Raw genomic sequence first — 26,764 nt, forward strand, 5'->3', positions numbered from 1 at the left:
TCTCCCGGGGCGCGGGCACCGCCGCCCCCCGCCGCCGCCGCCGCCGCGGAAAGTTGTGCCGAGCCTGAGGATGGGACTGTCCCTGCGCCCCTTCGCCCTGCGGTTTCTAGCCCTCACTTTCCCCTTGGTGGCCAGGGGGTTTCCCGACGAAACCCTGGAGAAAGCCGCGAAGTCGGAGGGCTATTGCAGCCGCATCCTGCGAGCGCAGGGCACGAGGAGGGAAGGGTACAATGAGTTCAGCCTCAGGGTGGAAGGCGATCCGGAATTTTACAAGCCCGGGAACAGTTATCGGGGTAAGTTGGCCGTTCTCTACTTCCAAAAATAACGATAGTGGTCTGAACAAGTGTCACTGAAACTCTGAAGTGGCTCTCCCCATCCTCTCCGCATCCCTTTCGGGGCGTGTGTGTGTGTGAATGACACTGTGGGTTGAGGCAGGGTAATGTACCCCCACGCATTACTTTACTGGGGATGCTTTCATGACAAGTGAGAGGGAGTTGGATTGCACAGTATCACTTTACTCCCAAATATTAGCTTGATATCGAGAGGAATTTCCTCTGTCTCTTGTAAATTCTCGCTGCTGGTTGAGTGCCAGCGCAGGATTGCAAGTTGGCGTGGCGCAAGAAACGCGCTCTTCCTCCTGTTCACCTGGCTCGATGGGATTTCCTCCTACCCCGTTAAATATAGCCTTGTGGCTGGAAGCCTTAACATCCAGTAGAAAGGAGAGAAAACTCGGAGGTAATTGTTCTTGCCCTGAAATACGAATGTTAATATAATGAGTTAGCATATGGGCAAACAGTGATGCAGGAGGCTGCCAACTTCCCACATTTTCCACTTGTGTTTGTCCCCTATCCCTCCTTTTTTTTTTTTTCTGGGGGAATGAACAGATGGTGCAAACAGGAAAGAGGCAGAGACGGTGCTAATGACCACTGTAAATAAGAGATGGAGGCATTCATTCTCTGCTGAGCTTTTCACATACAGCCCTTGAAATCAACTTCAACTTTCAAAGCACATTTCAGCATATTTTTCTAGTTAATAGGTAAAGGCAGTCTTTAGTCACTTTGTTTGCCTCAGCATATAATGCTTTTTGGGAATAAACCTTCTTGGAATATGCTGTTAACTTTGTATTTCCAAAGTACTTTGGAAAGAAATTGGGTATGGTACATAAAAATGATCATTCTCTTTTATAAGCAAAATGAATGGTGTCTTGGAGAAACCATCTTTTGGGAAAATAAATTTTGAGAGCTTTTCTTCTGAGTATTTGTCCTGACCTTTATTAGATTCAGTATAAAGAACAATGTTTTCTCTTTACATGAACATGGAAATTCTAGTATAGATGGGGGGAAAAAGTGTACCTATAATATAATCTTAAAGATTTTTAAAAATCTGCTCAAGACCTGTTTTGAGCATCAGGCTGTAACTTTGTATGATTTTTTTTATTAAATTTTCTCTCAATAATTTGTGTATTTTAATGTGGTGTGAGGAAATATACATTCCCCACAAATAAGTTAACTGTTCCAGACATTAAAAGTAGTACATGGAGTCTGAAAGGCTTCATGTTGCATGTCAGTTTGATATGTGTTCAAGGTAGGATAGAGACAAGTGTTGAGTTCTTTGACAGTGATAAACATGTGAATGTTCTTAGTTTCATGAGTTATCTCTGGAAGTATCATAGGATATTTTCAGTCATCTACCAATCAAGTTTCTATTAGATGGAAATGTAGTGGGGAAAGAAACTCCCAGACGAATTAGCAGAACTAATTTTGCAGATATATTAGGTCATGGTTTTTAGAGATCTGTTAATAAAATGATTACATTGTATATTGTAGCTTCTTAGAAATGAGAAAATTACATGTAATAATAAGTTAAAAAGTAGACCAAAATACTTGTCCAGGTTTTTGGTATTGAAGTTGAAAGTATTCAGGTGGCACCTAAGCTTATGTAAATGGTCCTTTAAGGACACTTTCTGAATGACAGAAAGAATGTAAGTAAATGCTCTGGTAACAAATACGTTATCCGTAGCAATAGTTAACACTAATGGCGTTACAGAAAGTTTTAAGAGGTCATTTTCAAAGGAAATTCCGCAACACAACTAGAACTATCCTCCTGTTTTATATAAAAGTAGAGAAAATCCAACTAATTAAAAAAACCTGTGGGATTACGGCAAGCCTTTTTGTTTTTTTAATCTTGTACAACACTGCAGAAGATTCTCACAGCCTCAACTGAGTTGGAGCCAAATATGCCTGTTCCCATAACCCCTGTCTGATTTAGTGCTGTCTGGGTCCATGGCACGCTCCCTAGCAGGCTCCTTGAATAAACTAGTTTTTATGCAAGGTGGATGACACAGGAATTAGCTCTACAAACAAAATCAGTGCTCCATCAAATTGATGGTATGGATGCATCCACTTACGTCTGTGACTTTTCCTGATCGTTGGTTGATGTGGCACCCGTGCAGGACCACCAAGTCGCAATGGCCAGGGGAAGCACTGCAGCACTCTAGTGGCGTGGGAATCAGAAGGCAGTTCACAGCTGCCCTATACCTTTGGAAAGCTTTCATGCCCCTCCTTCAGCGACCGACCTTTAGATCAGCCAGGATCTGTTTGCCCGCAGGGGAAGCTGCTGGGGGGCCTGGGTGTAGGGGAGTCTTGCCTCCCACCTCACTAGAGCCATAGGAGAAGAAAATGGCCCTGAGCACTGACCAATCTCTCTTTGAATGGATATGCACCTCCCCTCCTCCAAGCACTAGCAGCAGTAAAGAAGGACACTTTCTCTTATCTCAGGCATCTAAGAATGAAGTAGCAGCAGGGCCGAGGAGCCCTCCTCCTTTCCTCCCTAATGTCCAAGAAAGCAGCAGTGTCCGTGGGCTTGGGGGTTTCCCCTGGGGAGGGAACGGGACTGAGCTCTGACATCCGCTTTGGAGGTCTCGGTGCTGCAGCCTGCGAGGGGCAGAGCCTGTGCCTGCCTCCTCTCTGCGGCCACAAGACTGCGGCCTCTCCCCTCGTGGGACTGGTAGCCTGGTGCGGATGGTGCCAGGCATGTCGTCCTGGGGTCGGGGTCCCCTCGTAGCTGCTGGTTGACTTAGACCATGACGGGCGGCTGTTGCTTCCGCTGAAGCAGCAAAGTTTCCATTGCTCTCCAAGGGTGAAGTTGGGACTTAGGCTTAGAAAGTGTTACTGGATAAAGACCTTTGAAAGTAGTCGCTTCTACCTTCGTTGATCTGTAGAGCTAGATTAATAATTGCATGAGATTTCCATGAAAAATGGAGTAGGTTTATCCTCTTAAAAATATACATAAAAGTTTTAAAACTTAGTAGTATATCTGTTTCTCGTGACAACATGAAATGCAAATAGTTTCCTCCATAATATCCTGAAATTGTTATTCTACTGAAGACAGTAAAGATGTGACTAGTATAATCCTGTTAAATATTCCTTCTCTATGGATGTGGTTTCTATTTTTAATGGAGTTTTGACTTGTAAGTTTGTTTACCTTCTCAGTTTTCAAGGACCAGCTCAGTTCATGTTACCCACTTCATTTGCTTTGGTTTGGGAACTTCTGAGTAATGTTGAATCTTTCTCTTTCCATTTCTTCCTTCCTGAAAGCATACAGACATCTTTTTCTGTAATGTATAAAGAAACCCTCATTCTGTACATATTTTAGCACCTCCCACATTTCACAAATTACTGATAGACTAGATAATAAAAATGCATTTGTTGATACTTGTGCAATGTCTAACATAGGATGTGGTATAAGATAGGATGTGGAAAGTCAGATTTCCTGCCTGAAACCAAGCAGCAGTCACACTGATGATTCCAGCTGTAGCTGGGCCGCCGGGAAGCAGGAGAGTGCGCTGAAGGCGCGTGAGAAAGCGTACCTTGCAAGGCAATCGCAGGCTTGCTGGGGCGGTGGAAACGGACAAAAGTAACTGCGGGGAGTCATCTTCCTTTTAAAGTAAAATCTTTAACTTTGAGACTTGCACTGAGATTTAACTGGTCTTTACTGGAAGTTCATATTATTCAATGAACAGTAATTAACATGAACATTGTGTGACCAGTACTCAACTGTTCTTTAAAATGGCACAAACAGAGCTCAGTCCGAGAAGGAGAACTGTCTACTTTTACGCAACAAGAAGCCACTATCTCATGTGAAAATCCAGATGTAATCTGGCAGTTTCCCACTCCATGTGGACCCCAAGCCTCCTTGTTCTGTGTAGAAGAAATCAGTTTAGAGCCAGTAACTACAGAACCATCGCCATAACAAGGCGCTCTGTTTACGTGTTCTTCAAATAAAAAGTTGCAAGGCAATGTTATCTTAGCACACGGGATAGTGCAGAGAATCGACAGAGATGTTTTCAGCTCAAGCGTTAGCATTTGTTCTGGCCCAGCTCGGGGGTGACCAGAGTGTCCTTGAGCTGAGCTTGCACAGGCACTTAAATGCTGCGTGGGTCCGTGCCGCTGCTGGGAGCTGCTGCCCGGCCTTCCCCTCCCTCCGGTCGCGGTGTCCCCACCGCCAGCGCTGCTGGCACGAGCGTCCCTGAGGCTGCGCTGGGAACCTGCCCCGCGAAGGGACCCGGCTGACCTCCCTACTTGGTTTTTGGTTTTGTTTTACTTTACAGCTGGGCCTGCTCCCTAGTTCAGCTGACAGCACAGCTGCGTGTGCGCTGCTCTGCAGCGCTGGGCAAAGGGGAGGGCAGGCTCGCTCGCTTTGATGGAAGTAGGGATTTATTCTGGGTTAAAGCGACTGTGTAACCACAGCATGAGTACTGCTAACCCCAGACATTCAAAAACTATGAGTCAGCTGTTGGAATGCTCTTGCTCTCTTTTTGCTGATGAATTTTTAGCATTTCAGTCATCCTCTGTTTAGTAGGTAGGTGTTTTGTTTCGGATTTTAAACTGTTTTGGTTTGATCTGTAAATTTTGAGGAAAATAAGGAAACTTGTTGAGTCAATTCATAGCTGGATTTTTCTGCTTGCATCAACATCTAAGTATTCCTGGTGTAACCTTTTATTTATAGTGTTTCAGCCTTTTGAATTACGTATATTATATGGAAAAAATTCTTGCCTGTACAAGATTTTTATGGGAATTAGCTTCTAGGAACCAGTCTTCAAGGGAGTGTAATGGGTTCATCCTCATTGAGTTCATCAGTGCTATTCTCAATTACTGCCACTGAGAGGCTGGCCATGGATTTTTATTTAGATAGAGCTGCAGAAGTTTTCAAAATTGGGCTAATAATTAATAGGGAGATAATGAACTAATAAATTAGAGCAATACTTGAAAAGTAATTAGAAATTTTAATCCTATTATTCTACTGCTCAGTTTATGTACGTAAATGTGAAAATATTATTTCTCCCCCAAAATGAGAAGGTTTGACTGCATAATGAGTTTCTATGAAGTGAATAGAAAACTCTGCTGAAAATCATGATAGTTGTGGGACTTGCTAGTATGCCCACCAATACCCTATATTTGTTCAGGTATTTGCAAATAACATTAACCCTCCTTGGTCTAGACGTGGCACTTTCATGTTTTAATCTTTTGTGTACCTGTCCAATCCTCCTCTGTTCATGAATAACTGGAAGAAGTTATGTGTATTTGCACAAAAACCATGTTTTTCAGACCCAAATATAGCTACATAATGTTAGAAATCATCAAACATCCTATTTTATGTTTTTCTACTGTTGAATTTCTAGATCAGAGAGCTCTCCATATGTTCCAAATGAACTCTGAACACATTCTGAAATCCATACTTTTTAAGGGCTATCTGTCGCTTTTAGTAACGCATTTCAACCCTTCGTAGTCTATTTGTTGAGAGGGAGTCTCTTGTGAATACTCTTCTGTGAAGCAGCATTGGTAGCTGCTGTTTGCTCACTAAAGCTCTGGGTCGTCTCTTCAGTATTTGTTGTGCCAGGCAGCGTTGGAGAGTGCGACAATACAGGGTACTACCAGCCACACAGTCTGCGTCCTACTTAAAGTAAAAGCCACTTCAAAGTACTGGTCCAGTTTTCTGACTGATCTCCTTTTATTTAGAAAGAAAAAATTTCCCCTGAAATGTAACTCTGTTGCAGACTAGAATTCCTATAAGGTATTGAAAAGTTAGGGAATTCTAACATTATTGAACTGAGTCCTGCCTCAAAACTCTGCTCCATGCCACTTCTGACAGCCACGAAAAAGAGCCACAGCTGACATGTAACCTAAGTGCTGCCGATGTGGTGGTGTGTATGAACTACAGCGATGGTGGCAAATAGCAACATCATACCAAAGTCTCTTGCATTATCTGAAAATTAGGGACACAGTCCTGATGCGGAGAAGGGTAAAGCTGAATTAGCCAGTATTGCGTTATTCTCTGTTGGTTGATCCAGTCAGTGAAGGCTTCACGGACAGGACTGAAGTGAGAAGGGTGTTTTTGCTGGTGTGGCGATTGGCACATGTGGCTGATGTGTGATTTGGCAATCCCAGCTGGCGGCACAATTTTAGAGGACAGTTTTAGCCATGAGTTAAACTGCGTGTCCGGTTCTGCCCTGAGGTTAAGAGAGTGGAACGATGGTTTTAGAGCTACCGTCTCTATCAGCTGGGGTGCCGTGTAGTGTAGTTCAGCTGGAGCAGGTAATACAGGAATCTCGCTTTACAGCTCTGGAAGCTTTCTGTATGCTACTGGCTAGATCCTGATCTGTGCTCAGAGTGAGACCAAAGCTGAAGCCAAATGCTTAGGGAGATGTTCCTTCGTGTCAAAAATCCCTGTAGAGCTGAGCAGATTAGCAGTCTGCTTAAAAAAAAAATCTGTGTGAAAATAGCCAAGAAATTTCACATTAAAACTCTGCCAATGCTTTTCAGCTTATGTGGAAACTTGAGCTGAACTTTTTTGTATTCTGGCTGGCCCTGCTCCATGTTGTGAGCACTCTAGCTTTTGTTAATACCAATTCAGAACACACATTTCAAACTGAACTGTGAAATGATACGCGTGTGGCTGATTTCAAAATTGATATTGTGTTTCCTCTATTTATTTAATTATTTCTTTTTTATATCTCAGTGACACTTTCTGCTGCCACTCCTGCTTACTTTCGAGGATTCACATTGATTGCCCTCAAGGAGGGCAAAGAAGGTGACAAAGAAGACGACCATGCAGGAACATTTCAGGTGAGAGATCTTTCCCTGAACGGTATCTCTAGGACTCTACTGTATGCTTTGCTCAAAGGGAGCCATTATTTGCACAGCAGAATGCAAAATATGCTTGAGTAAGAATAAATATTTGTGGATGTTGGCATGATATGAGAGCAGCATAATATATTTTATATTCCATGCAACCTCTTCAAGAGGTTAAGGCATTTGTGTCTTGATTTCAACTCATCTTCCCCCATTCTTACAGTTGAACACGGGCATAAATGATTTGCTGAATTGGAGCCTGGGACACCTGAATTTCTGTTAGTCAAAACTAATATGCGAATGGTTTTATACAAATCATTTGCTTTTTGCATTGCATTTCTTTGTCCAGATATTTTTGTCCATTCAAATGTAGATTATGCTTCTGAGAAGTGTGCTTTCCACAACTGTAATGATTATTTTATCAGTCATAAATTAGATTCTGCTCTCTTAAAGATGCTCATTATTACTTAATGAACAAACTGAGTGGGATGAAAAGCTGTTTGTCATAATAAAAAAGATCAGAATCCGGAGTTATGATTCACAAAATAGTATTTCCAGCTATTTCAAGATCACATTGCTGAAAGAATTCTGAACAAAACTGAGAACACACATCATATTTATGAAAGTGGATAGAAATTGCATAGGTTCATTGTCCAAGATTCTCAGATGAGGTACTGTTTTTTTAGCTGTTTGACTCTCTGAACTTAGAAATATTATTTATGATATTAGTTATAATTTATAGGATGGGTATTATTATTGAGGGGTGCCAATTTTAATAATGATTCATAGAGAAAAGATTTCACTTGCCTCTAGGAATAACCTCCATATTTTCAAGAGAAATATTGGAAGATTTTAATTCTGATGAGGTACAGGGGGGTGGAAATCAATCTAATCCTAGCATCTCTTCTTAAAATGTCTTTTGTTGTTAGCAAATAGCAAATATGATGAGCAAACTCAGTCTATATTTGTCCTGTTTTCCTGTCTAGTCTATTTAGAGACTTCTTTCTTATTTTCATACATTTGTAAGAAAATCTAGAATAAGTGATAACTTATTTGTTGTTGGAATAATTCCACTTTCCCTAAAATGACATGTTTTCCTAATATTATTTGGGAAAAATCTTTGAAATGGACAGTACAAAAGGAGAAAAAAAACACCCTCAAAACTCAACATTAAAGCATCAGCTAATGTTAAGGAGTAGAAATGTGGTGCTTCATCAATTTTAAAAGAAATTTTTACTATTCATTTCTGTATTTCAGTTGTTAATGTCTCTGTCACTATGGCTAAGGGGAAAGATTTGGCATGAGTTTTGCCTTTATGGCCAGATGCATGTCTAACTCGTAGTAAAGTGAGAAACTCGCTAAGCTTTGCCGAAGGAATTTTAAAATCAGCAGAGTGGGAGGCAAATGAAAATTCTAAATAGATCAAAAAAAAAAAAAAAAAGCCTAATGGATCTCAGTGGAGGGAATATTGTTTAATTAGCTTTATTATATGGATTGCAATCTGAAATCAGTATTTTAATTGGCAGGTGAGAGTTTCAGGTTTTCTGCATAACTAAATTTGTATTTTTGTGGCACAAACAGTACTCACTGTGCTCTTCCCACATTAGTGCAATTAACAGATGTTCATTCAGATAGTGCCTGCCAGTGCTGCCTGTATTAATACAAGATTTAGGATTATTATTTAAGTATCTGATGATTACTTATGCTGATGAATACTGATACCTCTTGAATCATGACTAGGTACTAAGAACTAGAGGAGCAAAAAATCTTTAGCACAAAGATGTGCACTGTGTTTGCATTACAATGTGAGGATGCTAATGGTGTCAAAACAGCATTGCCAAAAAAGGAAAAACTGCATAGTAATTTGCATGACATTTACAGTTATGTATTTTCTGTGCTCAAATGGAAAATATATTATTCAATATATTAGTTAATAAAAAAGAACTCAGCAAAAATTGATAAGTAATGGCAAAAGACTAGATGCTACTTCAAGATTACTGATTACTGATTTACCTTTGCCTCCAGGAGGAGACACATTTGCAGTTCAAGTCATAGCCAAAACGAAGCAATACATCTGAATGCACCGCACAGAGCCAAGAATTTCATTCATATTAGCAAGACTTTGTATAACCACTAAAGAAACAAACATTGACAAAATAACTCACATATGCTTCCCCCCCCCCCAATATAAAACACCATATTTTTAATCCTGTGAGGGCCACTTTCAAATTATGGCATACGAATTGCTTTGATGTTCATGAGAAAAACCTGCATGGACGTTTTGTGCTGAGGTGAAGATCCCGCTGGAGTCGTGGGGTCAGGTTTACATAGCTACTGAGCGTTGGACTGATCAGCCGGTGCAGTGCCTCAAAATGTCTTGGAGGAGCATGTGCTAGAGTAGCAGGATGTCACATATGGACTGGAATTGCCGGGGCTGGTACAAACCTTGTGGCACACTTGGGCAGGAAAAGCTTTCTTCTCTGTGGTCGGTCACGCCGTAGCAGGCGGAGTTCTGCAGTGCTTTGTGAAGGTTGGATGCACAGGAAGTGGCTGCCAGGAGTTTGCCCGGCAGGGACTATGCTCTGCCTTTCCCAGTTTCCTAGTGGCTCATTTGCTCTTGCTTGACTCTGCAAGTCAGCAGATGCGGTCATTAAGCATTAATCATTAAACTGCAYGGACCTGATCTTATAAATAGCACAGGTGTTAAAATTCTTGGCTGGACAGGTGTTTTCTCCTGTACTCTTTAGGTTACCTTTATATTTGCCCTAAAGTAGAGACCCTTACAGAAGTGTAGATCGTTTCTCTGGTTTTTCACTGAGAAAACTGAGACCTTAAAATCTGATTTTGCTGTCATTTCTTTATCTAACGTGGTCGAACTTCTTCTACTTTGTCCTCGAACTTCTTCTACTTTGTCCTCATAAGCACACTCAGGGTGCTGTTTGGCTTCAGAATAAATCACATTGTTTCCCACAAACACAAGCATATGTTGAATAGCTAAACTGAATATAATTGGGGACTTAAGGATGCCAAATTAAGTCATAGAAGTTTAGGGATGTAATAATATGGCTCTTACGCCAGTGGTAGTTGTACAACCCAGTGCCGTGCAGCATTACAAAAGCATAGGATAGCATGTCCCGTTTGGCCTCTTGATATAAGCCATTCCCAACTGTTGTCATGCTGCATCAGCCTGCTGACCTTTGTTTTGTAATGTTTAGCAACAGTCTGCAAATTGTGTGACGGCAATTTAAAGGCAAATTATACTTGAGGGCAACAATCAAGTACTGATTGACTATAGAACAGTATCTATACAGGCCACTTTAATCAACATGCATATGAAGTGTAATAGATTTAGTTTAGTAAGTAATGCAAAATAATAGAAATTTAGCGCTGAACCTCATCTCATCTATCCTGCTCTGAGGAAGAATAAATATTCCAAAACTCTTGGTGGATGTTTTTTTGGATCTATTCTTAAGAAGTCTTCAATTAAAAAAAAAAAAAAAAAATCCATAATATATCCAGGTAGCCTGTTCAAATACTTCAATGTATTATACTTTATAGAAAGTTTAAAGAAAAACTTAGAGCTTTCCCAAGTATCTAAACTGAGTCTTTGCTAACGTTTTCATTTGATCTCTTATCAGAAAATCCTCCTAAACTAATGATTTTTTTAATATCTTATAAGACAGTTATTCTGAAGTTTCCTTTATTCCTTCTCCCATTCCCATGTATCATTAAAATTATCATCTTCTCATTTTTTTTTTTTTAATGTTGCCATTTCTGTAGACAAGCTGAGAGTCCAGTCGTATTTATATTGCCTGGAACTGTGCACAGCAGTCAACCTGAGCCCCTCTGCATAGGATCGTATGGAATCCAGAGGCAATATTTCTTTAGAGTATTGTAATTGCTTCCCTTAGTTCTCTAAGTGTATGAGACCTTCTTGCAGCAGCATCGCAGTATTTATATGTGGTCCATGCTAAAGGCCTGGATCCTTTCTTGCATATCCTGCTGCCTCATTTTGTGTCTATGCATTTTATTCTGTGTGTAGAGTTGTGAATTTGTCTTGCTGAATTTAATCATGACTGTGTTTTCAATTTATCAAGAAAGCTTGGAATTACAATCCTATCTTTCAGAGTGCTCACCATTCCTTACAGATTGGTGTTATTTGTGGACTTCATAAGTACTTGTTTGTTTAATCTAACAATTAAAAAGACGAAGTATAATATTGTGTGCAAATGTGACCTGTTTTTCTCATGTATTTTGCGTCATAAACACTCAAAATTAGATACTTCTCTGTCTCACTTTGGCATAATCAGCCATTAGACTCTTGCATTATACCTGCTGTTTTTGAGATAGCTTACTTCCGAATGCTTTCAGCACGATAATGTTCCTGAAGGTGTCTTTTTACTCTGCTGATAGGAAAATAAGTGGGCTTGACTTTCTTTGCTTTAGAGTGAATCAGGAAATTCTTAGTTTGTCACTAAACTCACCACTCGCTAGTGTAAAGCCAATGTAACARCATAAGCAAGAACAGTATTTGGTAGAGTGAAGCTTTAATTGAAAGTATGGCATTTATAAAAGCTAGGGGTATGTGATAAAGAAGAAAACATTTTTAAAAGCTTGGAGTAGTAGTGGATAAGTAAGAAAATTAAGTGGTCCTTTATTCTGAGTCCTCCTCCTCTAGGTTTACACTGAAACAATAGTGCCAAACATTGCTTTTGTTTTCAAAGACATGCTGACTTGTGATCGTTTATGTTTTTTTGATGCTTATTAGCTGCCCCATGTGCTTACCCAAGCTTTTAGAAAGGCAGTTCCTCAATTGCTGCATTCTGGTATTGTATAGGAATTGTAAGACTTCTTAAAGTACTTGGCATACTTCATTTTGAAAGTAGCAGTCTTGAAAGGCTTCTAGTAATGTCTCATGATCTATCAGTTCTTGTATTTATATGCCAGGTTTCTTTATTTTTTTTAAAAACTTAAAAGACAATTATTTCTCGAGTTTCTTATATTAAAATAATCATGCATGCACTCGCCCATTTGTGGTTTTTTAACCTTATATGCCAATGTGAGTACATTAGGCTACTAGTAAATGACTTATCCTGAGATGTATAAAATGATGCAGCTCCGTTTAACAAATGAGTTCAGAAATTTGCGAGTATTTTGCTCATGTTTGCCTGCTATACACTTACTTTCCTAGCATCTTATGACAGAAACTGAGTCTGTCGTATAAGCATATGGAAGTAATGCATTTTTACTTCTTTTCAATGTGAAATGTTCAATCATCCAATGGCTCGCAAATCATGTGGGATGAATTTCCAGTTCATAGTAAAACCATATAGTTTAGCTTTCTTAGTAAAGCTTCTTCACACACTAGTGAATGAAAACACAGTGTTCCTATCTAATTAAAATTCTGAATTTTAAAAATTCTTAAGTTTTCTTGTAGGAGGGCTGAGACGTTAGAAGTGGGAAATGCAACCCCCAAGTGACATACAAACTGGGAGGAGGAGGAAGGAAAAGAATGGACAACAAGATATTTATTTACTTGTGGCTTTAAAACTAGTGACTATGTGGCCACCACATGTATACCTAGTTTACATTTATCAAACAGAAAAGAGCACAAGGCTCTGTGAATTGGCTTCAAAGACAGACAGATGCAGTACTAAAAAAACAGGGTGGGGGGAGAGGGTTTGCAGTTGCCTCCAAACCCCTAAATGAAAATTTTCTTTCTGAAGTTTAGATCAGTAGTTTCACAGTCAGCAGGAGATAAATCAGTCTGAAACAGCTGTACACAGTCATTAAATTCATGATCCAACACCTTAATTAAAAGAGTGTGTTAAAGATAAAAGGATGAGGAGATGCCAGGTATATGATTTGGAGACTGAGAAGGCRGAGATGAATTCTGAGTCTGTACTATAAATGCTATATTTGTCTCATGGTCTTTTTCATTTACAAGAACATTCCTGAATTTCTGCTAAAATACAGTCTCTCCTTACAATTATTGTACAAGAATCATTGGATATATTATTCTAGATAGACCAAAGAATTTTATAACCGTAATATAAGCTTTAGTTCACCTTTTCTTTAGGGTGGAATTGCGTGTCCTTGATGAAAATCTTCAGGCGTTTGCTAGAACTCTTTGACTTCCATTTCATGATGCTCTGGGCATTGGTTGACACTCAGCTTCTAAAATGAGTTAAAAACAAAGTAGTAACTTGTCACAGCTGTTTCTACTGTTTATTGGAAAATGTGAACATTTTGAATGAGACTAAATACAAAAATCTCAGTGACACTGGAGGATCCTTAACCTGATCTATGTAGGGGCAAGGTGCTGGTTAAAATAGTCTCAAGAGGTAATTAAGTGTTGCTTTGGACAATAAAAGAGAACCATATAAAAAAAGTGTGATGAGTGCCAGGAACTTGCAGAACAGGAACAGCTCTGTGCTCGTGATTATTTGCTGCTGAAGAGGTTGCAGAAAAAGTCAACTAGTTTCCAGCCATGCAGGGATTTTTTGACCCTTCCTTTCCATTTATTTTGTTTGTTCTGGTTTGGGTTATGAGTGAGGCAAAAAACTTTATAATGCAACAGCTTCCATTTTTTCCATGTATTAAGTGCAGGCTTTTTACACCTTGGGAAATTCCCTCAACTGATTGTATACATAGTTGCTATGTCTTCTAAAATTAATTATTGAAACCGTAAACCAGTTGAAATAAGAAAATATGAGAAATTGCTAAATACTGCTTCAATATGTAGTAGATGTTTGAAGTACTAACTAAAACATTTATCAAGAGGGGAAAAAGTAGTAAATTGTACTTACTTGCAATACAACGTAGTTCACTGCTGAATGAAACTGGGTTTCTGATTCTTGTTCTAGAGTCCTGCTTCTGTCTACAACTTGCTTATTTTGACTCTGCAAGTTTTCACATAGTTTCCCAGTTTAAGAGAAAGAAAGCTAAGAAGCTTTCTCTGAAAGCCTTCTGGAATTGATGTGGCCCAGACTTTGCTGCTGTGCGTGGTGGGAGGATGAAAGATAATGAACGTGAGCTGAAACACGACTGGTTAGGACTGTATATAAGGAAACGCTTTTTCCCCATGAGGACAGTCAAGCTGCAACAGGTTGCCCAGAGAAGCTGTGTAGTCTTCAGCCTTGGAGATTTTCAAGGCTTGCCTGGCTAAAGCTGTGAGCATCCTGATCTGAGCTCACAGCTGACCCTGCTGTGAGCAGGAGGTTGGACTAGAGACCTCCTGAGGTCTCTTCTAATGTGAATTATCTTATGATCATATGATCTGAAAGTGAAACAAAGTCTAAACATGACACAAGTATTTGTAATTTTTAGTAAGGTATTTTGATAATTGGAGTTATGAGCAGTCTCTAGTACATACATGCCACTTAGTACAGTACATGCAGTCTGTAGTGTGAGACGTGTAAAGACATTCTGCATAGATACTTGAATCAATCTGAATAAGTTCATAACCTTTAATTTCATATCTAAAAACTTGTCTGTATGTACCTTTGTGCTAAATACTTGTGTCGTAAGCTCTTAAACTGGAGACCTCTTTTTACCCTTTGATAAGCCATGCAGGCACTGGTGGAAAATTGACTGTATAACCCTGACTTCCTTGCAGTCAGCTCCATTTTAGATGTACTGGAGTGACTTTCAAATTATTTTCTTGATATGTTACTATCATCACTTTTAAACCTTTAAAGTCTTATTTTATTTATTTTGCTTTAGTTTCTCTTCTGCTTTTTTTTTGTTTTTTTTTTTTCTTTCTTCCCCCTTTTCTGGTCTCTTTGCTCGGCTATGGAAGCCAAAACATTGCTTCTGGCCATGTAGTTCTTAGCCTTCTTTTTTGTTTAATCTAGTCTTAATTATTCTCTATTTTCTTTGTGTTTATTTCTTTGCCTGCTGGAATAATGCTCTTTCTTGAGGATGACTTCAAATGGTGTTTGTTTCACAGTACATAGTAAGTGCTTATGTTGTTTAGAAAAGGGTCATGCCTGAACAAATATTTCATTTGTTGATGCTTCAAGTTCCACTCTCCAAATAAACAAACAAAAAAACCCACAAGAAACATTCCTGTTGGGACATGTTAGTTAAAACTCCAGACTCCTTTTCAGACCCAAGGAATCAAGTTACCCTGAGTCCAGCTTCTGCCCTGCCTTGCAGTGTACCTCTGTCTACCTCTGCAGTGCCAGACTATGTCATGGTAAGACATCAGAAATGCCTAGTTAAATCTCCTGCTAAAAAATGTCTACTAGCCCGTTCGATTTCTTGGATTAGCTCTAAATGACAAGACTTTCTGGCCCCAAGAGGCTCCTGAAGAGGCTCATTAGAGAATTGTTTCCTAGAATTTGGCACTTACACTTAATGAATCGCCTCCACTCTATGTGGGAAGACCTAAAGAGAAACGACTCTGGAAGCATGGTTCTTTGTGTTGTGGAGACTCCCATGTTCAGACACACTGATGTTAGGATTCCCCTTATGGACTTCTTGGGACTTGGAACTATCTGATGCCTTTTGGGGCTTCTCTGTGCAGATCTGGTGCCCAGAACTGAGGCCAGTTTTGCATTTGCAGTTACTTCATTGAGAGCCAAAGACCAGTTCTGGAAGTACAGATCACACTAACTCTCTTTTTTTCAGTCAGTGGAAGTTGTGCTTTCTTCCACTTAGGCAGTGTTCAAAAGGACACATCTATCTTGGTGACTCTAAAAGAACATATTTCAAATATCCGTTCCTTCCAGCCAAGGTGATCTAACTAACTCATTATTATTCCGGTATTAAATAGCCTTTCTTCAGGTGGTGACTCATCTGAGCCAGAAATTTTAGAAAGGACATTTAACCTGTGGCAACAGCCTGATACTTTACCTACTTGACTGGTTCTTAAATGGCAGGTGTAGGGAAATCCTTTGGCATCTTCAGACAATAATTAGAGCTCTTCAGTTCTCCAGGTTTCACAGTCAACTGAGGCAAATCAGTTCTCATCACAACTCATTTTTGAATTCCTTGCTACAAGGCTGAATTCGCTGTTTGCTATGCCAGTTGTCTTGAGAACCATTTTCTGAATTCAGAAGGCAGTTTGTCACTATCAAAGTGACAACATATTTAGCTCTTATTATTCCAGACTGTATATGTGCCTTTCTTGGATTTACATGCAATCTACCCTGACAGTCCTCCTCCTTCACAACTGTTCCCTTTCTAATGATGGTAGGAACCTCTCAGTGTTTGCGGAGGGATACTGTTTCAACTTCCATTGCTGTCCTGAACAGTAGTGATTGATTATTCGCTTTGGTTAGATAGCTCTTTCTCATGACCTAACAACCCAGGATCATTAGTCATCTGATCACAGTGTATTTCCATCAGAATAATGTAGACTGTGTCCAGAATTCCTCTCTTGTGTACCATGGGACATAAATCCAGGTAACAGTGAATGATACTGCCTTTTTTCTTACAACAACAATGGCGCAAGATCTTTTTATTCAGGGAAGTGTCCATATCTTTTGATTCTGGTCCATTCAGCATGATGTTTGCCTGTCAGTGGTTTATCCTCATATACCTTCATAGATGTTTTTACTCATTTCACTCTGTGGAATCATGAATGGAAATACATAATGATAGCTTTGGAATGATAGGCAAAGACTGATACCTCCAGAAAAATTTGCCTCTTCATCTTAGACAGCAAGAGCAAATATCAGATGTTCAGCTTTGGTGCTAGTCTTCACTTAAAAGACATGTTTCTGATTGGGATACTTTGTTTGTTTTTTGTCTTCCAAAGACTATAAAGTAGGGCCAGGAAGTAGTTTTAAGAGGTAGTAGTTGAACTGTAGTAGTTGAATCTGACCTGATTGAGTGTATTTGGAGTCCAAGACCAAAAAAGCTGTACAACATTGCTTTTCCTCCCAGACCTGTCCTCCAGAAGAGGAACTCCAGGAATTTGTCTCATCCAGGCCTTGGTCTGTTCCCAGCATGATGCTGGGTTGCTTCAGTATCAGAACAACCTTGTTCATCCCTGGTCTGTGAAGTCTGGGATTGTAAGGATAGCTGTAGTTGAAAGTACTTATACAGAAGATCCTCTTTTGACAAGTGAACCAAGTTTTCTCATCAGAATTTATCTTAGATTGCTTGCTGTATACCTCAACATCTGTTAATGATCACCTGAGAGTTATTTCTTTCCATTAACATCAACCCCTGACAGCGAGGTTCTTGGTGTTCCTCTGCTGCATAATTGTATAATTTTGAGAGGCCTCGTGAGGCACTGCCCCAGTGAGCAGTCCCACCAGTGAGACTTGAATTCAGTCCTGCCTCTTCTCATGCGACTCTTCTGTTCCCCTCAAACCACTCTCAGCCTGCTAGCTGCTTCTCCGTTCAGCATCATTTCCTGAGTGCCTTCATCTCTGCTCTAAGAGTCAAGCTCTCTTGGCTGATTTCTCATACGCTGACTTGTTCCCTGGCAGAATTTACCCAGATTCCTATGCAAGGCTGTCATCTTAATCAGGCGAGGAGGCCGGGAGACCTGGCTTTCAGTTTAAGCAGGAGATAAGGTTGTTTTTCCTCTCTGCCTCCTACCTCCCTGCCTTGCTCTTTTAGATCTGAGACATTCCTTTCTATCAGGAGAGCACCTGCATTGATGGAAGCAGGTCCTCTCCTCAACCTCTCACCTTCGTGTGTCTGTAGCATGGAAATACCGGGGAACAGCTGTATGCAGCTATGGTCTCACCCTGGTCACTCACCCACTTCTGAGTGAGGTGACTTCTCAAGCTGGTGTTTCCATCCCAGATAGTTTCATAACAGCTACGTAAAGTTTGACCTGCTAAGCAAGCACTACCAAATCAAGGATGCATCTAGGAATGATGCAGCACTTGGCAGTATAGTTACGTAGTTTTGTTTTCTAAAATGGATTTTGACTTGTACTCCACGTAGTCTTTGTGGAAGGACATATTGCTGGGAATCACCCACAGTATAAATATACATATCAACAAGCATTGAAAGGGGAAAGAAAAGTTACTTGGAGTAATTATGTTCCTCTGAGATTTTTTTTTTCCCTCTTTTCTCTTTCTTAATAATATGTTTCCAGCCACCCCCCTTCCCCTCTGTTCTCAGGATCTCCCTTTTCAGTTGCTGAGTGAGGGAAACTGAAAATTCATGTGTTCCTTTTGGCTTGTTTTAAGCCTGTAAGGTTAGGATATGAATGTAGCCTACAAGTACTGCTAAGGCAGAATTTTCTGGCTTAGGCACTTTTGATATCAACTTACACAGACAAGTGAATATATAGTAAATAACTATATAGGCAAGATATTTCAAGAAGCTATTGTTACTGGTAGCCAGTTGGACTTTCTATACAACAGATTTTTCTTTTGCCAAATAAATTCCAAAACAATATTTGCTGACCCTTATTTTGTATTTTTGTGCATAGTTACTTTTGATTATGAAAAGTAGTATATTGAAGAAATAAATTTTCACATGAAAATAAATCAAGAATAGCAAAGAAATTATCGATGCAGTTGTACAGAAACTAATGTTTGTCTCTTGAGAATGGTTTTCATAGCACTAAGTAACTACAGAGGGCAGTTCCCTGGTGGTATACAGCTACCGTTTTGTTCCCCGTTCCCTGCATTGTCACTGTGGGTAGGGTTATTTTGCAGTCTCTGGCAATCTCATCCGAGGAGACTGATTTGTAGGCTGTAGGTGTAAATTGAAAAGCCTCCATCCTGCTAATGTTTGCTTCACGGATTGAACCGGGCTCCAATTATTCGCATCTATGTGAAGGAGGCACTGTTGTTGCTCTTGCCTCCTTTTTCCTTGTGGGTGGGCGCAGCTCATGTGGACCTGCATTTCTTTTCAAAAGAAGCATTCTGAAGCATGAGTATGTAAGAAGTAGTTTTAGTACTTAAACTGTTTTATAACTCTAATGATTATGGATCTCGCTACAGTCGGTGGTGTCGCAGAGGCTCCTTAGGGCATTGTCAGTGTTTATTCATGATTTGTCAGGCACGGATCAGGGTTTTGTTCACTTGGAACTCGTTGAGTCTTTTTTGAAATTCCAATTGTATGAGTAAAGCTGACTCTGCTTGTATGGGAGCCTTAATTATACCTGATGTTGCTTGGTTTAGACTGTTTGTCTCAGACCTATTTTAGCTACCCTACTGCTTTTTAAAGAGAAGGAATATAGAGCAGGAAAGAGAAAGTAAAGTAGCAAACAAATGCTGAAAATGGAGAAATATTTTATAGTGCGACCTCTCTTGAGCAATAGGCTACTTTCCTATGAAAATTAGCTACCTATTTTATATTACTAATAGCAGAACACTTTCTGGGAGCTTTAGGAAGTTATTTTAAATGGTTGCTAAGACTGTGGATTGCCTCTTCTAGGTGGTCCTTATGCTCAGGCCTCTCTGTATATGATATTGTAAGGATCCCAGATGTAGGAATAAAGCAAGAAACTGCAGTGAATAAATTACCCCACATGCCAATCCTACCTGTTAAGAAAATCTGCCTGCACACTGTGTTAAGTCCCAGAATTAAGATAATCATAAATGTTTTCTAAATTTGCTGCACAGATAGGACCGGTGTATTTTTTGGCTATGCAAGGTTTCTTGGCTTTCTTCGAGACTCTTCTAGTAACCTAGTTTTATTATTCGTAAAGGTTATCCAAAGTTACTTATAWGAATTAGAATTGTGTTATGGTATATTTAGACACTATAAAATAGCCTTAGCTTCAAATAGTGTTCCAAACAATAGGTTGTGGAAGATTTTTGTAGAGGATGAAAAAGACCTGTATGCTGTCTCCTCAAAATTATATATTAATCTAATTTCAATTTTTTTCTTTTAGCCCATCTGATGTGTTACATTAGTTGTTGCAAAATATATTAAGCCAACCTAATACACAACCAGATTTGTGTGCTGTGCAGATGTCATGCAACTGCTGGCTTCTGCAGGGAGAATGCTTCCACCTTGGGCTTCTAAACGAGTTTGTCTCTAACTGCAGAGTATGAAAGAGACTTGGGATTTCTTTGGGGGAAAAGCAAATCTGATAACCTGTGTGAAAGCTGTTTTTGGAATGTGATCACTTCTGTTCATATTTTTACATTCATCCACATTTACAACCCCCCCCTCCCCCTGTTGATCATGCCTGAGCCAAATGAGCCAGAATAATATCACAATAGGAAAGAATATGCAATATTAAAAATAGGGAAAACATACAAATTCAGGATAAAATGAAGAACTCACTGCTGTTAAGATAATTGACTGTTAATGAAGTCTCTTGTGTGAATTTAGTGAAATCATGACTAAATTTTAAAATTAAATTTACTGACTTAATTTACTGTTTTTGATCCTAATGCTTTTCTGTTATCAGTGTTACCAGTTTTGGGTTTACCTTAATGGATACAATACAGCTTTCAAATGTGCTTTTGTGTTGCCTTTTAGCTGAAAGATGTATAAATTCCACAAATTAAATTCCCTCTAAAATTTTTGTAGAACATGCATTTAGCATATCCACTTTACAGAAGAGTAGACTTTCAAGCAACTTATTCAAGATAAAAATCGCATTTAGCTGTGATTAAACTTCAGGGGTTCTGCTCTTCACATATGATGATTGCCTTCCAAATCAGGAATGTTTAAATAATTTTCTTTCTTTTTGCATGTAGATATTGTCCATGCATAAAGTAACGAATGTTTGTAAAATGTTTAACATTCTTAGCATAAGTGTAAAAGATAGCACAGGGATTTAAAAAAAAAAAAAAAAAAAAAGGAACACAACCTAATAATGGGTTGTCTGTTTAGTGGGGTCTCTAAAAGCAATTTCAGTAATGGTAGCTGTTGTGCTGGTATGTATCAGAAAGATAAGCATGTCCTTTTTATTACAAGAATAAGATAACAAAACTCCTCCAAATACTTCTTTTACCTAGCACTGTAGGCCTGGTTGTTTAAACCAATAGGTGGATTTGCACCAGAGCTGCATAGTCAGTTCTTCCTGTTACTGATACAAAATGTGAGAGGAAACAGCGGGATTAATATGTACTCTGGATGAGTACACTGGATGGGATAATACTTACTGAGCTCTGTATAACGTGGAAGTATTATGTGTAGTTAATTTAAAAAAAAGTTAAAATAATCCCAGAAGTAATAATCTCCTCATCTATTAAATATGATTCTTGTCCTTTAATTTTAATACTTTTCTAATTAAATTTTTCATATGCTGAAGCTGTCATTTATCAAGTGTCCACATCTGCTGCAAATTAATTTTTACCCTATATGTGATAGAATTCCATAACCAAAAACTATCAGAAATCATGTTTTTCATTTATTTTTTGAGCCAATATTTTGTCATGCTGCTTTATTTTATACAAGTTGTTTTACAGCTGCATACCTTATTGGATTGTCTTCTGAAGCACTCTTGCAAAATTTATTAGTCTGTGTAAAGATGGAAAAAAAGAATAATAACTGATCTAGAGTGCTGACTTTGAGCTTTATACAGTTTTTAGCTGAAATTTATTGAAAATAATTCAAAATAACATTGAAACCATCAATTGCAAGCCTTAGAATAAACACGAGAGTGGCTAGTCTTCCATAAACGCTAAGATAGATGTCCTACATCACCAAAATTCAGCCTTAGAAATGAACAATGGCATGAGACTTCTCATGAGCTCAACACCACCTGCTGGACCATATATAGTTTCTGCAGTGAAAATCTGTGTTATTCCTAGAGGTTCCATGCTGCTCGTGCTCTGCAAATGTTTGCGTAGATAGGTTAGACTCTCTGTGTCGCTTATGTTGGGATTATTTGATTCTGGGTACATACTGTTCTCAGATAGAAGCTTTCACAGTTACATGCTTCAGATTCTCGTGTGGAAAGCTAGAAGAAAGGCACAGCTGTTTATGTTCCTACACACCAATGCTTCATCAGTATAGGAGAAGGCAGTATTGCCTGGACTCACTATATTTGGTGCTGCACTTAATTTTTTCTTTACGTTTATTTTGTTTCTTGTAGGACTCCCCCCACAATCTGTTTAAAGTTGTGACTGAAGCAAGTTTTGCTCAAGGCTAGAAAAATTACGTGTAGCAGGTTAAAAATAGTAAATAAAGACAAGGAAGTACAAAGGAACATTTTTTCTAATAAGTATTAAAAATGAGAAACAAATTCACTGAGTTTTGTACTTGTCACACACATTTGTCACTGCGTGTGTTCCAGATGATGAGACTCGTATTTAATTTTGTCTGTCACTGGGAAATAGTTATTAAGCTATACCAAAGAACAAATTGTTTATGAGCCTTGTTGTGCAATTTTAGCACTTTTTATGCAAGAACTTTAAAAGTCATTTCTGTATTTGCTTTTCAATCTCTTAATTGTCTGACTTCATTTTTTCCTGTTACCAGTCTCCAGAGAAGCATGGAAGGACCTGAACCTAATGTCTCTCCTCAGCTGAAAGGGGTGATGTCTTTGTTGACGCCTATTTAAAATATAGCTGGAGAGTTGTAAAGTAATTAGAGCAGTTGTACACCCATGTGCTAATTTCCCAGGAGCTTCACTTAGAGCTCGAATCGCCATGTGAAGTAAGCCCTTCAGTATGATCATAAATAGTGTATGTAATGCTGAAGAGTAGGCAATGAGCTCACAGCATCATGATTCCAGTATGTTCGTGCTCAACCATTTCCAATTTCTGTGTGCTGGCATGAAGACATCTATAGAGTTTATTTTTCTGCTCTGCACACTTCCATGAAATTATCTGAATATCTATTCAGACAGCCCGAATGGATACATAGCACACATAGGTGGAGATAACATACAGTCTAGCTACTTAGGACCTCAGTAGTGTTGGTCTTTACAGGTGGCTCTTGGAAGTGCAGTAGAAGGTGGTCATCTCTCTTATTCCACTGGAAATTGATCATTTACCARGAGGAAAGTGAATGGTTTTTTACATACTTTCAGCATAACACTTTTGCTGCTTTCTTTTTGCCTCTTGAATATTACTGTCTCTTCATATTGAATGACTGGGTAAACTGAATGCAGAGAGTAAGATCTCAAGATTTCTCAGAATCATCTCTAATATCAATCTACAGATAAAGAGAAGGTGTATTTATTATGACTTTGAGTAGCAAATGAGCAATAGTAGCCTTAGTATATTTAAGACCATTCCGATCTGCTGCTGAAACTGTAGGCAATTTTGATAGCCTTGCAATTAAACATTACTGTTTTCTAGCTTTATTCCTTTGGTRCTACTGTATGAAAGGTCCACCCTAGTAGTACAGGAAAAATATTTTCCTTAGAACTAGTAGTTAAAAAAACTGTGCAGACGGGTCTTTTAACTGGACAACATAAGACAAAAATGATTGAAATGAGAAATTTCCCCCTTTGAAACATACGTTTTTGTTAACTGGTAATACAACTAAATCATTTCTAAATTTCCAGTGGAAAGGTCATCAAAACTGTGTAAGTAGCTAAAAATGAAGCATATTATTTTATTGCATTAATTGTAATAGATTATAAAATATTGAAGCAACTATTTGAGATGAAAAATCAAAACATTTAATTTCAGAATGGTTTATTTTGAATGCTTTTAAGTTTTCCCAAATGTTTTAAAATGATATTTCATTAACAAGGGCATATTACCAGAAGACAATTCTGTTTTGACAGAATTACATTTTGAAACTGGAAATTGCATGAAAGAACACTGGCTACCTACAAGTAGTAGGAAAATGCTGGGAGTTATAAAGCCTAAATTTGAGTTTAGCAAGAAATATTACTGAGTCAGAAACTTAGTTAATTTTAAAATGTACCTTTGAAATAATGGAATATCTTCTTTTAAATCTTGCTAAGAACAAGAAGAAAAACCTTGGAAATAAAGGCAAAGTAAATAGTTTTTACTCCTTTAATTCAGATTATAACAAATTTATTCCGTTTTTCACATTCCATACGCGTTTGCCTGTTTTGCAGTGATAGAATATGAGTAAGAAGATTCTTGATGCTAGATATCTGCAATTTTAAATTTTCCATGCTTGCATCAAATTGATTTGGAAATTGGTCTTCTAGTTTCTTAATGAATATTACAAAAATAATTTTTTTTCCCTCCAAAGAGAAAGTACTTACCTCCCTCTCAGTCTGCAACTGCATATATTGAATTTCTACTTGCCCGATGAAATTTCAAATGCAACAGCTTTACAGTCATGATATACATATTCATTGGAATTAACTCCCTTTGAGTTCATATTTCTTCTAAAGCTGTAGTGCCCTGTCATCTGCATATATGGTAAGATGGGAGTAAAAATTTTCGTTTGAAAAGTGTTTGCAACCAGAAAGTTGATGTGTTTAAAGAAAGCTTATTTTTCAAAACAGAACACACTGAACCATCAGTAGGTGTTAACACAGTGCAGACTGTATATATAGGATTGCTCTGAAATCTGCCTGCAGCAATAGCTTTCTGTGACAATGCTGCAAACTTTAGATTTTTATTGTAAATGGAATTTAGTGGAGTCATGCTGAGAGATGTAGGGAGGTGGTCTCCCACCCTCTCCATCGGACTTCTGGCTCCTCCTGACCCTTCGTCCTTCCGGCACAGCGGAGCAGTGGGCTTTGGACCACGGCAGCAGCGAGCGTGGCTTTTGGCACGGCGTGCTGTGTTCGTTCCTAGCTGGTGCTCTCTCAGCAGCATCCGATTCAGGCGTGCCCCCCTCAACTTGCTCTTGCTGTGATTCTGTCCTTCAAACGTGTTGTCCTGTATACCATTTTTCTTGGAAACGCACTTAGAATGTACAGCTACATTTCAAAAGCAGGGTCATCAAAACCACTATCTTGAAGTAAGTTTAAAAATTGGTGTGCAAATGTACACAAGGTGTTTGACATGGGTTAATACAGAAGTACAACTAAGTGAACATTTTATTGAACATATCATTTGAGCAAGATGGAATCGGTGTGTCCACAGTATTACGACTAGCCACTGTACAAATGAGGGGACAAAAGTACCATTCTAGATCCTAATACAAAAGCAATGTTGGAGCTGTTTTAACTTAAAATTACAAATGTTTTGTAGCATTTAAAAATTAAACAAGCAGTGATATCTGCATGAAAAGGTACCAGTTTATTTTACCTCTCTGTTCATAACAAGGTAAAACTTCTTCAGCCTGCTGTGTAGGAGGAAGCCTCTTCATTCAGGCAAACTTCTGATTGTCGTGCTTGCAGAGTGAAAATCGTGCCATGTTTAGTGAGTAAAATTTGCACTGAAAAAAACAAATCTCCACCATTGTACCGTGCTTGGAGTTATTAATATGAGAGAGCAAGATGCCACAATGTAAATTTTTTTTGCTAAACCTGGCAATGGTTGTCAGTCTTAATATTGTTACTATATACACAAGTACAATTTGATAAAGTTCAGTTTTTTGTTGCCACAGCTCTTTTTTCTGTACAGACTGTTTCAACTCAGAGATATCAAAGATTTCATTATAAGCCTTTCCTAAAAATCTGTTACTCTCTTTTTTCAGAATGACTTTCTGTGTATTTGTTTAAGAATGTTGTACAGCTCTCCAGCAAACATCTTATACCACAATGAAAAAAATGCTATAGTCAAAAGAATATAGACCAACATTTTCACACACAAAAAAATGAAACTTTTTTCCCACAATTCTCTTAATTCTTTTTCTGAGTGTTTTGTGCAAGAGAATATTCAGAAAGAGTGTCAAAACCATATTTTTATACAGTGGGTTTTAATATTTGTCACTGTGAGGTTTTCATTCAGTCCCAGCACTTACCAGCTGGACTGCAGTCAGAGTTTGAAGAGAGCCCGCCACCTTCTTGAACAGAATCAAAAGCCTGCCTGCAGGACTCCCCTTTTCTGACAGGGTTTTTTCACTGTTGACAGGTTGCTGTGTGTCTTTCTGGTGCAGAACCTCCCCAAACAGAAAAGGAGAAAGAATAATTTTTTGATTCTCTTGAAACCCTCAGTAAGCAGGCTTAATTTATGAGAAACGGTACTCTAGGTGATGTGAAATTGGGCTCTAGAGAAAACCTCGGACACAGAGGCAGACAGGGAAATTGCTCATGAGTAGCCTGTGCAATCAAGTTTATCTGTGATTGCTTCTAAATAAGGAGAATGTTTGAGAATTTGTGCACTAATAGTTCATCAGCATATCAAAAATAAAGAGAGGGCCTATTCAGGGGCGGGGGCAGTACTCATTGCAGATGCCATAGCCCAGATTACGATCATCTCCTGTTTGTACTACCGTGCAGGCACGCACTCATGCACACGCACATATACACACAGAGCGAGGTGACTTTATAACTGCTCCTAGCTCTTGTCAGTGCTGCCACAAACCCTTGCTTCTGTATGAACTGTATTCCTGATATGACAACTAATACAAGTTGTTATGTGAAAGGTTTGTGAGCTCTTTTAAGGAGGTAAACGCCTTCTTAAATTTAGCTGTGTAAAACCTGTGCTTACAGATCGACAGTATTTCTGTTTTAAATGTGGTTTTACCAGTGGATTAATTCTCTCTGCAATAGCTTATGTTCTGTACACAGTCATCTGAAGGCTAAGGGAATTTGTGTGGAATCTGCTTGAACTAGGTTGGGATGTATATTTTGGCATTGAGGAAGAACATGTATAGCACGTGTGCCAAAGCTTCTGCTGCTTCAAAGCTCCAACACCAATCAGGAC

General features: G+C 38.8%; 1 protein-coding gene across 1 annotated transcript in view; it reads left to right on the forward strand.

The window, feature by feature from the left end:
• Positions 1–70: 70 nt before the first annotated feature.
• SPON1 (spondin 1) overlaps positions 71–26,764 on the forward strand; it is a 197,691-nt gene continuing 170,997 nt past the window's right edge. The window contains exons 1-2 of the mRNA XM_026087745.1: positions 71–293; positions 7,018–7,124. Of these exons, the coding sequence (XP_025943530.1) occupies positions 71–293; positions 7,018–7,124 (330 nt within the window). The remainder of the gene's footprint in view (positions 294–7,017; positions 7,125–26,764) is intronic.

Source organism: Apteryx rowi, unplaced genomic scaffold (genome assembly GCF_003343035.1).
Source record: "Apteryx rowi isolate R43461 unplaced genomic scaffold, aptRow1 scaffold_73, whole genome shotgun sequence".
NCBI lineage: Eukaryota > Metazoa > Chordata > Aves > Apterygiformes > Apterygidae > Apteryx > Apteryx rowi.